Source organism: Beta vulgaris, chromosome 9 (genome assembly GCF_026745355.1).
Source record: "Beta vulgaris subsp. vulgaris cultivar EL10 chromosome 9, EL10.2, whole genome shotgun sequence".
Taxonomy (NCBI): Eukaryota; Viridiplantae; Streptophyta; class Magnoliopsida; order Caryophyllales; family Amaranthaceae; genus Beta; species Beta vulgaris.
Window position 1 is genome coordinate 33200339 of NC_079210.1, and position 13755 is coordinate 33214093.

Here is a 13755-nt window from a genome sequence, read left to right on the forward strand (position 1 = left end):
TTCAAAAACTAAGACCAAATGCGCGCACATTTTCATGAACTTGATGTTCTTTTATTTTCTCCCACTTTGCTAATATTTAATAAACATAGTCACCAGATTCAATGTTATTTTAACTTCTTCAAAATGTTCATTTTCAAACAACTTTATGTTCTTATTTACATAAATAACTAAAATAAACAACTTAACATGGCTATAATCATAAATGTAACATATGTTCATTTGGTGTAATACACAATGTTCAAAATTAAGATAAAATATACATTTACAATGTTAACACTATAATAATTAATGTTGCATTATATGTTCGTTAACCTAGACACAATTATCAAAAACTAAAGCAGATATACTTTTTTATAAATTCAACGTTCTTTTTTCACTGATGTGCGCGTTCCATTTGTATTGTCCCGTGTTTTGATTCGTTTGAAGAATCCTCTCATAGCAAGCACGTGCAAGATCTAATTTGCTCACCAATATGTTAAAATAATTATTTAGTCTATATCAATTTCCAAGCCCATTATACAAAAATCATTCTTATTGCGGAATCATTTTTGCAAAGGCATCAATGGGTCCTTTTTTTTTTTTGCCTAAAATCTGATCATGAAAAGTGACAATATTTGGGTCATTAATGGTGTGAAACTATAATGGAAGATGACTTGGTTAATCCACAATATTATCCCTAACGAATCCCTTTCACGACTGTTATTGGAAAGCAAATCAAGAAGCATATTTCATGACTAACTAGGACTATAACTACCCTTCCATCTACTTTGTATAAGGATTAAGTCTTTTCTATCATCCTAAGGTAAGTAGCTAGCTTGATCTTTTACCAAGCTTGCTTGGTGGAGGTGGTGGGGAACTCACCTTGTCACTTAGAGGTCACAAGTTCGAACCCCACTACCTACTTATGGTTGGGAGTAGGGATTCCGTTATATCCCCCTACTCAGTTACTCTCAAGCGTTGATCTGTTAGCTGGACTGGCTGACCTGAGCGAAGTGCTGGTCCAGTAGGGTCCTTCTTCTTATCGGGTCTCCGATGGGGGCAAAAAATAAAATTTCAGCTTGATCTTTTATTATAAAAAAAACTAGCCATTTACAATGATGACAAAACGAAGAAGGCAACTAGGCAAGAAGCAAAGTTTCGTTGGTCAAACAAAACAGTCCATCAACTACTTCCATTATTTTTTTTTTCATATAAATAACCTCCTAAAATAAGCAAAACTAAATAAAAATATACTTCTATAAACCTAGTAGTGCCCTACTCCTCTCAATGACTATGAGAGAGGGAAAAAAAACTTTATAACAGTATTAAAATGGTCACACTCATTAGTGTCATAGTCATTGAACTACAAAAGCAAAACCAAACCCAAAAAAATAAGATAAACAAATACTCCAATTATAATCAAAACAAAAGGGTTAGTGAGTCTACCACTGAAAGAGGAAGACAGAGAAAATACAGTACTGAAAGATTGAAGGAAAAAAAAAAAAAGGAGCTTTGAGCTGGATTTCACATGGCGTCGTTACCTCTTGCACCTCATCAACCCCATAATCCTCCACCTCCTGATTCTCTCTCCTCTAATTCCAAACCTCCTTCTCAACATTCCATGTCTGATGATAAGGTTTTCTTTCTCTCTCTCTCTCTCAATGTTTTTACCCTTTTTTTTGCTGTATTTTTCAGCGATCTGTGTATTTCCCCCCCATTTCTCTTCTTTTTTAGGACTGCAGATTTCTGGGTTTTTCTGGGTTTTTTTTTGTTTTTTTCTGGGTGGATTTTGGGTTGGGGATCTTAGTTAAAGTTACTCTTTCTTAAATTTTATGCTTCTAAAATTTTGTTCTTTGAAGTAAATTTTGTTCTTTGAAGTAAATTTTGTTTTTTTGTCACTAAATGCTGATGAAATTTACTCCACTGTACTGCATTTTTTTTTTTGTTATGCAGCTCAATTAATTAGCTTTTTAGGGTTACATCGATCTATGAGTTTTCAGTTTTTTTTTTCTTTTTTTGGGTTGAGAATTGAAGTTTCAGATCTCTTATTCTGCTCCCTTCCGTATGACATTGTGTTGGGGTACTTTTCTTGTCTTCAAAATTGTTTCCCTTTTTTTGTTTTTTAATTTGTGGGTTGAACTTTAAGATGATATACCCTTTATTATGTGAAGCTGTATTTTATTTTTTCTAATAACTAGTGTTAGTCAAGCTTAATTCTCAATATATGACTAGTTTTGTTTGCTTCCTTGGGTCATTATCCTTGGATTCTTTTCTGAGAATTTGGGACATGTTTATTTGTTCAAGTTGTAATTTTCTAGCATAATTGTGCTTTCTTGAATTCTTAACTGCTAAAGGATTTGGAGATTTTGGCATTATTTGTTCTCCAGTTTTATTGACTGTTGAAGATGGTAAAAATTTTCATGTATCCATGCTGCTTCCTTATGAATCGCGCATTGTGTATATGTATGATTTGTGATAACATTTTGGTGGTACGGTTGCAGGAAATGTCCCCTGCTGTAATACAGGGGAATGATCAGGTTACAGGCCATATAATTTCCACAACCATTGGTGGAAAAAATGGTGAACCGAAACGGGTAAGGATGATTCTCATGAAATACTGTAAATACTTGGTTGATGGATTCATGGAGCCGATTTTTCTGGAAGCTAATGTGTTATATGTGGCTGATTGATTTTATTTGCAGACTATTAGTTATATGGCGGAGCGTGTTGTTGGCACAGGATCATTTGGGATTGTGTTTCAGGTATGTGCTTGATGAAGTACTACTATTGAGAACTTTAGTAGTCTGCCTGCCTTATTTTGGTGAAAACTCATTTTGGACTCGTGATTTTACAGGCAAAATGCTTAGAGACTGGGGAGACTGTTGCGATTAAAAAAGTTTTACAGGATAGACGTTACAAGAATAGGGAACTGCAATTGATGCGCTTGCTAGATCATGCAAATGTTATTTCCCTCAAGCATTGTTTCTTTTCAACTACCAGTAAAGATGAGCTTTTTCTCAACCTAGTGATGGAGTATGTACCAGAGTCGTTGTATCGTGTCCTCAAGCACTACAGTACTGTGAATCAAAGGATGCCACTTATCTATGTTAAATTATACACATATCAGGTATAAGATGTCCTCTAATTGACCATTTCCAGTATTTCAAGTTTTCTATATTGTAGTTGTTACCGTGTTATGAGTGAATTGAATCAAACTGTTTATAAAATCTTCGTCAACAATTCACATTATAGAAATTTCTATGCTTCACCGCCTACGGCTTTTTCACAACTTTGAATTTGCTCAGGGAGTAAAAAACATGGTAAAACTAGTGGTCATATGCCTTTATAGAAGATCTTGTATATGGTTGGACAGTAATAGGAATCATGTAGCTAGCTAGATATTGATCTAGGGAGGAGATACATGCAAAGCTAAATCAGTGAACAATTATCTCATATGTTGGGCCAGAGATGCTTTAATGATATTTGAAGCGCGTCTTATGTTTTGTTTGGGGCTTGTTCATGCCCAGAAGGGTAGGCTATTATCACTTTTTAGATTATTTTATTTTCCTTGGTCAGACCGTTGGAGATATGGAGGGGTGGTAGGTGGGGCAGAAAGGGCAGGCTATAAAATTACAAAGGAGGGGTGTTATGTGTAATTGTATTTTAGATTGTTTTAGCTTTTTATATGACACTATCTTAATTTTTTTTTGCTCTGATGAGATGAGAAAATTAAAACAATATTGCAGATTTTTCGTGGATTGGCATACATCCATACTGTTCATGGTGTTTGTCATAGAGATATCAAACCTCAAAATCTCCTTGTATGTTAATTTCTCTTGTTGAACACTTTTGATTATCTATCCAGGCTTGTTTTCTTCATTCTTATGCTGCACTTGTTGTCTCTCAGGTCGACCCCCTTACACATCAGCTTAAGATTTGTGACTTTGGAAGTGCTAAAGCTTTGGTAAGTATGTCCACTTCTTGCTTGGCTTTTATAAATTCAAATTTATATCAAGTGTTGGAGTCTTAACCTTGAGGAAAGAACCAAAAACACTATAAACTGAGAAGTCAAGCTAAAGGAAGCTGGCTATTTCATATTCATTGTACCTGGTACTTGCCCTTCTGAATAATTACATGTTTCTCTAAGATTAATTTCCTTCTATGGATACTAGGTCAAGGGAGAACCAAACATATCATACATATGTTCTCGTTACTACAGAGCACCAGAGCTAATATTCGGTGCAACGGAATATACGTCTTCAATTGATATCTGGTCAGCTGGTTGTGTTCTTGCAGAACTTCTTCTTGGTCAGGTTGGTCTTACACTATATTATGAAGTGTATATTGACAGTTGTCTCCTGCTGCTGCTTGTCCTCGGTGTTCCTCTTAAGGTTCCTCATTTCTTTCCCGTGTCTTGACAGCCATTGTTCCCTGGTGAGAATGCAGTAGATCAACTTGTGGAGATCATCAAGGTCTAAAATCTAGCATTCATGTTAAAGTTAGATGTAAACTCATGTTAGTGAAGTGATTGCGAAACTTTATTGATTCTATTTATGTAATTTTTCAGGTTCTTGGTACTCCTACTAGAGAGGAAATTCGATGCATGAATCCCAACTACACTGATTTTAGGTTCCCACAGATTAAAGCTCACCCTTGGCACAAGGTATTCTTGACTCATCTTATTTCCCCCCCCCCCCTTCCTTTCTGAAATGTGTATTACTTGGGCCTCCTCGTTGATCATATGATAAATTGGTGGGTCTAGCAAGGTTGATTTAAATGTACATCTAAAAAGCTTGAGGTAGTCAACTGGGTAGTGCGTTGACAAAACTGAGACACTGAAGTATTGTAAGCGGAAATGTCATAGGCCTCTTTTGTTCCATAAGTCTGTTGGGCGTCCTATATTGTTGTCTCTTTTGGATTTGTACAATGAGAAATTTTTTCTTTGAAACAAGAATGTCTTAGAATGCTTCCGATCTTTGATATATTTCCAAAGGGGTCTACATGTGTGCTTTTTGTAGATATCATGTATCTGTTTATAAATGTTTGATTTAATGATGCTTCAAGTTATATCTGAAGATAGTTACTTCAATCTGTCATTTTTTGCTACTGATTTACGGGTAATGTTTAATGCAGGTTTTTCATAAGAGAATGCCCCCTGAAGCTATTGATCTTGCTTCACGATTACTGCAGTATTCGCCTAGTCTTCGATGCACTGCAGTATGTAACAATTTTCAGTGAACTTTGATTCTGAATCTAATATGTTTTAACATTATCTAACTGTATATGCCCCCCTTCCCCTAACAAACATAAATGGTGGGTGGTTGCACTGATATATATTTGTTGATTTTATTACTTGTTTGTGAGCTTTTTGCACCTGAATAATATTTTCCCATTTCCTCATTTGGCCTGCAGTTGGAAGCATGTGTTCATCCTTTCTTTGATGAGCTTCGAGAACCCAATGCACGTCTTCTAAACGGTCGCCCGTTGCCTCCCCTTTTCAATTTTAAGCAAGAAGTATGTCTTTGGTCTCCATTATCTAACTTTTTGTCATGTGCGCTGGTCAAATTGACTCTGTAGATTACCAGATCAATGACTTTTATAAAATAATGCCCATGACTTCCTGCACCAACTGAGGGAAGAAGGGGGGGGGGGGGGGTTGTACATTCTTGTAAGCTATCTCATTTAGACCCGGGTACTTGTGGTTGAACACGGGAACGTATGCAACTATTGACTAGCTATTCTATGAAATGAGGTGTCAGTGTCATTATGTCATATCTATGTCAGAGCGTTGAGAATCTGACATGAGTTATATAGCTTTTAGGATATCTATCTCTACTAATCTAGTATGGTGTTGAGGATTGATCCATTTATCTAATGTGCCTTGCAGTTAGCTGGAGCCCCACCCGAGTTGATAAATCGTCTAATACCCGAACATGTCCGACGGCAGTCAGGTTGTCCTCTTCCTGGATAAGCATAAATCTCGCAATGGAGGGAGAGTTGGTGATCAATGCGTGGATGGAGGATGGTAAAAGCCTGCGAGTACATCCTGATTTTTCTACTGGTGAACCTTGTAGCCGTTCAGTGGCTTTTTGCTCACCCTACCAAAAAAATGTATACATGTATTAGCCATTTTGGGCTAGAGCTGCAATAACTGGTCCTATATTACTGTGTTTCCTTGAGCTCTGTACATTGTTTTGATCGTAAAAATGTCTCATGTAGGGTGTATAACAAAGATGCAAAGTAATTAAGCTTTTAGGTAGGTTGCTAGATAGAAGAAGAATGAATAGCCTCAACACGAAGTAGGTTGGCTTGTATGACGTCAATATTGCTCGTTTCGTACTATGTGTTCTTATCCTCTGCTCAGAAGGTAGACATTAACATGCTAGTTACTAGTTACTACTGTTTATATTCCAACCAATGTTTTTCTTAGAATGGTTGCCAGAAGTTTTTACTGATTGATGGCTTCTATCGAGATCATGGAAAGAAAGTATGCGTTGTCAGTATTCCTTCTTCCCATCAGAATTACTTTCTTCGTTTCATGCTACGCGTTATATTTTTTATTGTGGGAAGTTTCACATTTTTTGCTACACTTTCTTTCATTGTGACAAGGAGCCATTGATGAGTCTTCAATTGTTAGTTTGATTACAACTTCAGACTAAATTTGCTTTTTCTTTTCTTCATTTTTGGCAATATTCGAAAGTAGATTTATCTTTAAATAGTTGATTAGTCGTAATATTTTGGTTTACCATTATGTATTGTGGATTTTTATTAGATTAGATCCCTCAACTGCTGGTGGTTTTGGATCAAAATACCTAAAAAAATTATTAAAAAATAATGCTTTGAACTTTACATTTTGATCGTCATTTCAAATCTTTTTTGATGACAAAGTCAATGCATTATAAATAATTACACTTAGTTTTTATAGATTAATAAAAAAAGACTTTGGTCAAGTAAACTGGTTAGTGTTTCTGTCTAGAAATTGAGGGTTTGCTGATATGTGCTGAGTAGGAGTGAATCCCAAGAACGTTCGCATGAAGTAATTGTCCGTACGTCGGAAACCTGAAAGACAAAGTTAGACTATCTCGGTGTTGTTTCGGGATCGCCCATCCGACGCTCAAGTCAGTTGATGTAAAGAGAAAAAGTCTAGTCTCTAGTTTTTTAGGTGAGAATTCAATACCTGTTTATTGATGAGACTGTTGGTATTTATAGCATTGTGAATTCTCAAATAGGCAACATTGATGGGATGAGCTTTCTTGGGATCAATATCTATGTTGCTTTTTCAAGCAATTAGTCGTTCCAACCCCATCTGTGTATCCCTAGAGAACGTGTAGCTAGGTCAACTCCCAAATAGGACCCGCTATACCACCTTGCTGGTAATTTTTGATGATGTGCCATAAATATTGGGCGGGCCCTTTATTGAGCCCAAACAATTAGCCCCACGCATGGAGGTGGGAACACTGCGGTCCGCTCAGTGGCGTGCATCCCTGGTGGTACATGGACCTTTAGGCTTCGCAAGACTCCTCTAGATCGATTGACTTTTTTTTTTTGGCGGGCCTTCGTTTAGTTGAGCAGGTCGAACTCTACTCGGATGAGAGGCTAATGAACCCCATGTTGTCCGAGTGGGTGTCGATTGGTACTTAGCCATATTTGGCTAAGTATGGAAGTGACACGGCATAGGAGGGGAGATCTCTTGTCGGCAAGCCACTCGGATGAGGGGCTAATGACCCCCATGTTATTCGAGTGGGCGTTAATTAATACTCAGCCATATTCGGCTAAGTATGGAAGTGACTCGGCCAAGGAGAGGTCTCCTATTGGCTGAGTGGGGTAGACGCCACTCAGATGAGTGGCTAATGAGCCCATGTTGTTTGAGTCGATGGCAATTGATACTTAACCATATTTGGCTAAGTATAGAAGTGACTCAGCAAAGGAGAGAGGGTCCAATTGGCCGAGTGGGGCGGACGCCACTCGAATGAGGGCTAATGAACCCATGCCGTCTGAGTCGGTACCAATTGATACTTAGACATATTTGGCTAAGTATGAAGTGACTCGGCAAAGGAGAGAAGGTATCCTATTGGCCAAGTGGGATGGATGCCACTCGGATGAGAGGCTAATGAGCCCCATGTTGTCCAAGTGGGTACCAATTAATACTAAGCTATATTTGGTTAAGTATGGAAGTGACTCGGCAAAGGAGATAAGGTAACCTGTTGGCCGAGTGGGGTGGACGCCACTCGGATGAAGGGCCAATGATCCCCACGATGTCCGACTGAGTACCAATTGGTACATGTGTTCTCGTCAGATGAAGAGGCAGCGATTACTTTGTCCTAGCGGGTGTATACGACTCCAAATGCTACATGGCAATCTTGGATACTTGGGAATGTGGGATCCCTCCTAAAAGTTGAGCTGACTAGACATAGTTGGGAATTTTTGACGTTTCGTCTTCCTTGGACCACCCTGCTCCCCTCCCGTACATTCATTAACAATTCTCGAAACTTTAACAGCTCGATTCGGAATCAACACGGCAACACCAACCAATGGCGGAGCACCGGTGACGGCCATGGGAGCAACCGGCGCGTGAGTGTCTGGTGATGCGTGAAACTGTCCGAGGGGTTAAAGGGGCATTAACCCTAATGACTAACGGAAATTTGACGTCGTTGGTCATTAAGGGCATTTGGTGCATTTGATGGAAATAGTAAGGGTACCTGGTGCATTTTTTTAAAAACAGGGGTACCCCATGAATTTTGAAAAACCACAGGGATACCTAGTGAAAAAACCGTTTTTTTTTATTTGCCTAACTATTGCCTCCCTTTATTGACAGTTCTCTGCTCGGTTGGCCAATGTTGCCCAAAACCGAGTAAGCTTAGCCGAGGAGGTGGAAGAGCTGCAAACAAAGGGGAAGACCCACTTTGGCGACCTCTACCAAGCTAAGGAGGCCAAACGTATTCCGAGGAGGCTGAGAGCGCCATTGAGGTCGACCAAAAGGCGATTCAAGAGGAGAGGGATCGTGATCTCTGGGCAACGGAGAGGGTCGACATTGTTCTTGCCCGTGATTTTACTCTAACTGCCAAGGGCGATGCTGAGGCCGAGCAGGGAGTGACCAATCTCTAGGGTCGGCTGGAGGAAGCTGAGAAGGTGGTGAAAACCGAGAAGCAATAGTTCAACGACTGGCAGCAAACCGAGGCTTGCGAAATCTTTGCCAATGAGGTGGGAGCAAGGCTCACAAGATGGGTGAGGACGAGACCCCGGATCGTCTGAAGAAAGTGTTGGCTATGTCCCACCCTCGGTGACGCTCGTCTTCTCCCTGCCTGGATCTCTGCAGATCAAGTTGGCTAGGTTCTCTCGCTCCAAATAGTTGTCGGCTAGGCTGACCATGGAAAGAGAGAGGGTTGTGTTTTTCCCTTTGGGAAGGTACCAAGGCTTTCTCCCTAAAGTTGGGCAGAACGCGTCCTTGTTGTACGGTTGCTAGCATGTCCATTATGCTACGTTGCCAGGTTTGTTAAAGCTGAGTAGCTATTAGGGTGATATCTGCTGCGAACAAGGGTTGGGGATCGACTTGTTGCAATTGCTGTGAGGGAGCACGCCGATTCTCATTCGACTGCACTTCGTTGGGATGATGGTCTGGACTGTGGGAGTCGAGAATTGATTTGGGGGGGGGGTGAAGGTATCCGTTCGGACCTCCGATGGTGAGAGGGTAAGGGTGCCCGATCGGAAGGGTGGGGTTATTGGTGAGTAACAATGAGGTGAATCTTGCTGAGTAGAGGCAAAAGAACTTTGTTTGTAACTTCTCCAGAGGCGGCGCCAAACTATTTGTGTCTAGAAATTGACGGTTGCTGATATGTGTTGAGTAGGAGTGAGCCCCAATAACGTTCGCCTGAAGTAATTGTCCGTACGCCACAAACCTGAAAGATAAAGTCAAATTATCCCGGGGGTTGTTCATTGATGAGATTGTTGGTATTTATAGCATTGCCAATTCCTAAATAGGAAAAATTAATGGGATATGTTGCCTTTTCAGGCCCATCTGTGGATCTCTAAACAACCTGTAGCTAGGTCAACTCACAAGGGGGATCCACTGTGCCACTTGTCTTGTAATTTCTGATGATGTGGCATGGATATTGGACATGCCCTTTATTGAGCCCAAACAGTTAGGTATATTGGTAGTGCAAAAGTCCTCTAGTTCAACGCACTATAGAGCGATGATGGGCGCAACTAGTTAACGTGGCAATGCAGTCACTACATAGAGAGCGCTATTATCTTCTTTAGATAATTCGTCTGTTCCTTGCAGAAGATGCGATGTCAAGCAATAGTTTTATGCAGTAAATCACTACCTAAGATATTGGCTTTCTGCTGAGCCAGGAAAATAATCGATCCGTTACGGAGCCTACGTGGAGGGTATCCATGTATAATTCTGATAATGATGGAAACTGGAAGCTTTTTTCCTTATTCTGCTTTGGAGCAACATTGAGCAAAATTGTTCCCCACCACGGCAGAGCTACTATCAGTCAGTCAATACAGGTAAAAAGCATTTCAGCAATGAGCAAATGACCATTGTATTCATTCCTTTGTCAGATCAGTACATTTTCAATTTAATAGTAGTAAAACAACGCAAAAGACCACCAAAAAAAAAAAAAGATAACGTCTCATTTCTTCTTTCCAGCTTTACCTTCTTTTCTACGTACCACTTCATCAACATATCTTACACCTTTTCCCTTGTATGGTTCTGGGGGTCTCCAGCTTCTAATTGAGGCAGCAAACTGACCAACAACAGATTTATCACGTCCACTAACAGTCACTTTCGTGTTTTCTTCCACCTTTACCTGTAGATCATCTGGTACTGCCATCCTTACTGGATGAGAAAACCCAAGACTCAATACAAGATCTTTCCCTTCAACTGTCGCACGATACCCAACACCAACCAACTGAAGCTTTTTCTCAAATCCCTTAGAGACACCCACAACCATATTGTCCGTAAGGGTCCTGAGAAAATTAATTTTTTACAACAATTAGAATTTAAGACTGTCCAAATATAATCAAGCGGCAAAAGCTAACATGAGAAATCATGTCTTCAATCCCTGCTAATAACACTATTTCAATCAGTTGGAGGATTAGAAGTATCATTTGAAAGACATAGAAGGCTAACATTGATGTTCTGCATTCCTGGCATCTAAAGAAAATAATAGTGACGGCCGTTATACAAAGGCATCATTCGGCTCCAAATACAACTTCCAAAGAAAGTTATCAGAGACTCTAACCGGGTGGGTCAAGGTATGGAGGGGAAAGCTGAGCATCTGATAGAGATCAGGACATCCCACATAACTCAGACTCCTACTACGTCTGCGATAACTATTAAGGGAAGAGTAATATCATGAACTCTCAGTGTAGTAAGGGACAAGTAAGATGAAGTTGTGAATTCTCCGTGTCCAGTGGGAACAACAAGATGAAGTTGTAAATTCTCTCAATCCTGTCCATTACCAAAAGACCTCAGGCTTGGATCCTACTTAATAGGATCCTCAACTACATCAGCTTCATGCTATTATTTAAATATAGATATGATTTCCGCAAGAAAACTGTAGTAAACAAAATTGCACACCAAAAAATCCATATTTACTCCTATATGTCCCATTGGGGCTGCATTGTGACAAGGATATAAACAATGAGTTATGTTGAACAGCAAACACGCAGATAGTGTGTCAAGTGCAACGGAAATATTAGCATTCATGCCATAGGCATTGATACTGACCAAACAATTAAGGAGAAATGGAGCTGTAATAAACATTTGTATCGTTTTTGTCTTTCAGAATCCTGGACAAAATTAATTTCTGCACTTTGCAGAAAAGTAACACTCAGCCAAAGTCGATTTTCCATTGATAGTTATAATGAAGACAAGAAGTTCAATGGCACAAAAAGAAGCAACCAGCCTTTCGACTACAACCCTATTACTATGAATAAGTAAAGATAAATTTCTATGTTCTCAGTACTAGCATTCTTTGCATTTTGGAAACTTCTGTAAACAAGCATACGAATCTAATGCAAACACTAGTATACCTGAAAAGTCCATGCATTTGATTGGCTCTTCTTGTTTCAACTGCCTTTCTAACCCTTAGAAATCCAGATTCTTGCTTCTCAACTATTACTTCTCGAGGATAAGTAATTGCAAGTTCACCAAGAGGACCCTTCACTTTAAGATCCTGTCCTTCCATTGCAATTGCGACATTAGCTGGCACTGCAATAGGCTGCTTTCCTATTCTTGATTCTTTGCACTCCACATTCTTCCTCCAGAAACCCGCGCGAGTAACAGGATTGCTCGCACCAATGTCGATTTTCCCACCAAGAAATACAGACTTCAGGTGGCTGAGACACAAAAAGTAAAATTCAGCCGTGAAATCCTTAATTATTCATTAGCAAGCAATATCATAGCATATGGCTATGCCAAGTCAACATAAAAATTTCGAACTAACATTAATTCTCAGTCTTGTCGTCTTGGCCCCTATGTTGCACAGAAGCGAAAACAGATACGATAGTCGATAGGGATAGGGGAACAGAAAACAAGCATTCATATTGATATCCCGCACATAAAGAAGTTTCCTTGAGGTTTCTAAAACGCAAAAAAGTTCTTTTTTTTCCCAATGGACGCGAGTTCCATGAAGTTTCCATGCAACATTTCACCCCACATACAAAAATCATGATCAAAACGCAATGCTATAATCCCAATTCCCAGCAACATTTTGAAACAGGAAATAATTCTACAAATTGCTGCTAAATTTTCTAACTTTTGTCTATAAAGCGCTCTACCCTGCAACAATTCGAAAATAAGAATTACTTCTGTAATAAAAACTTAAAACTATGTTGAAGCTTTTTAAATTCCGAGATGAATGCATAATTATATACTTTTCCAAATTAAAACAGAATTAGACTAAAACATAATAAAATCCTGAAGCTAATTCTAGCGAGAAACTAAAAAAACCTAAAATTCGGCCCACATTTTGTCATGAATCAAACTCCGTGAACAATGCAGTGATTAAGTAATTGGTAAATCATCGAATTGATGGATTATCATAGGAAAATTGAGCAAAACAACTGAATAACTCGAATATATTTCATAGTCGAAAACATCAGAAAGCATAGAGCTGAATATATATTGGCAAAAAAATAAAGAAAAAGCGGAAGAGTACCTTGGGGCAAGCAGAGACATCGAAAGAGAGGAGGGAGAGAGCAGCACGACAGCAGAGAAGAATGAAGATGAGTGTTTACGGGATAGAACGAGGGTAAAGGATAAGGACTTAACTAAAATGGACTGCAAGATAACAAATTCGAGAAAATGCTATTCATCCAAAGAGATGTACAAACTTTCAATTGCATACTATTTTTGTTTAGGTAAGATGGAGGGGACTCACTTGAGGGATAACTGGATAAGGACATAATTGTATAGTAAATTATTGCAACATGCAAGTTAAAATATTTTTTTTGTAGAAGTGACTGGGAATATAAAGTTTACCTTTTTTTTAAGTGACCCCTTCTAACTTAGAAACGGAGATTAAAGTTTGGTGTCCGAACAAAATTTGGATTTATAATTTTCAATCCAAATCCTAAACAATCAAAGTTTCAGTTCGAACCAATCCAATCCGAATTTCTAGATACTAGATTGAATCCAATCCGAAATATACAAAATTTTTGAACTCTATTCTTTTTATGAAATAATTTAGGCATGAACGTCAAAACAAGTGTTTGATAATACTTCGTTCGTAACAAAATAACTACAACAAATTTGTTTGGCACGGACTT

General features: G+C 38.9%; 2 protein-coding genes across 2 annotated transcripts; one reads left to right on the forward strand and one right to left on the reverse strand.

Moving 5' to 3' along the window:
• The first annotated feature begins 1271 nt into the window (after nucleotides 1-1271).
• LOC104903408 (shaggy-related protein kinase eta) lies at nucleotides 1272-6411 on the forward strand. The gene is made up of 12 exons (XM_010691432.4): nucleotides 1272-1615; nucleotides 2481-2573; nucleotides 2682-2741; nucleotides 2834-3106; nucleotides 3726-3800; nucleotides 3887-3943; nucleotides 4152-4292; nucleotides 4401-4451; nucleotides 4547-4642; nucleotides 5113-5196; nucleotides 5392-5493; nucleotides 5867-6411. The coding sequence occupies exons 1-12, from the start codon at nucleotides 1508-1510 to the stop codon at nucleotides 5948-5950; spliced, it is 1224 nt and encodes a 407-aa protein (XP_010689734.2). The 5' UTR covers nucleotides 1272-1507; the 3' UTR covers nucleotides 5951-6411.
• Nucleotides 6412-10507: 4096 nt separating this feature from the next.
• On the reverse strand, nucleotides 10508-13307 carry LOC104903409 (50S ribosomal protein L6, chloroplastic). The gene is made up of 3 exons (XM_010691433.4): nucleotides 13146-13307; nucleotides 12019-12324; nucleotides 10508-10950 (listed from the first exon to the last, which is right to left on the reverse strand). Exons 1-3 carry the CDS (start codon nucleotides 13163-13165, stop codon nucleotides 10614-10616), a joined length of 663 nt encoding a protein of 220 aa, XP_010689735.1. The 5' UTR covers nucleotides 13166-13307; the 3' UTR covers nucleotides 10508-10613.
• Between the last annotated feature and the right edge of the window lie 448 nt (nucleotides 13308-13755).

Coding starts and splice junctions, on each gene's coding strand:
- LOC104903408 (XM_010691432.4), top strand. CDS start 1,508: ATGGCGTCGTTACCTCTTGCACCTCATCAACCCCATAATCCTCCACCT. Junction 3,107..3,725: donor TTAAATTATACACATATCAG/GTATAAGATGTC, acceptor ACAATATTGCAG/ATTTTTCGTGGATTGGCATA. Junction 4,293..4,400: donor CAGAACTTCTTCTTGGTCAG/GTTGGTCTTACA, acceptor GTGTCTTGACAG/CCATTGTTCCCTGGTGAGAA.
- LOC104903409 (XM_010691433.4), bottom strand. CDS start 13,165: ATGTCTCTGCTTGCCCCAAG. Junction 12,325..13,145: donor ATGTCTCTGCTTGCCCCAAG/GTACTCTTCCGC, acceptor TTTGTGTCTCAG/CCACCTGAAGTCTGTATTTC. Junction 10,951..12,018: donor CAAATGCATGGACTTTTCAG/GTATACTAGTGT, acceptor TAATTTTCTCAG/GACCCTTACGGACAATATGG.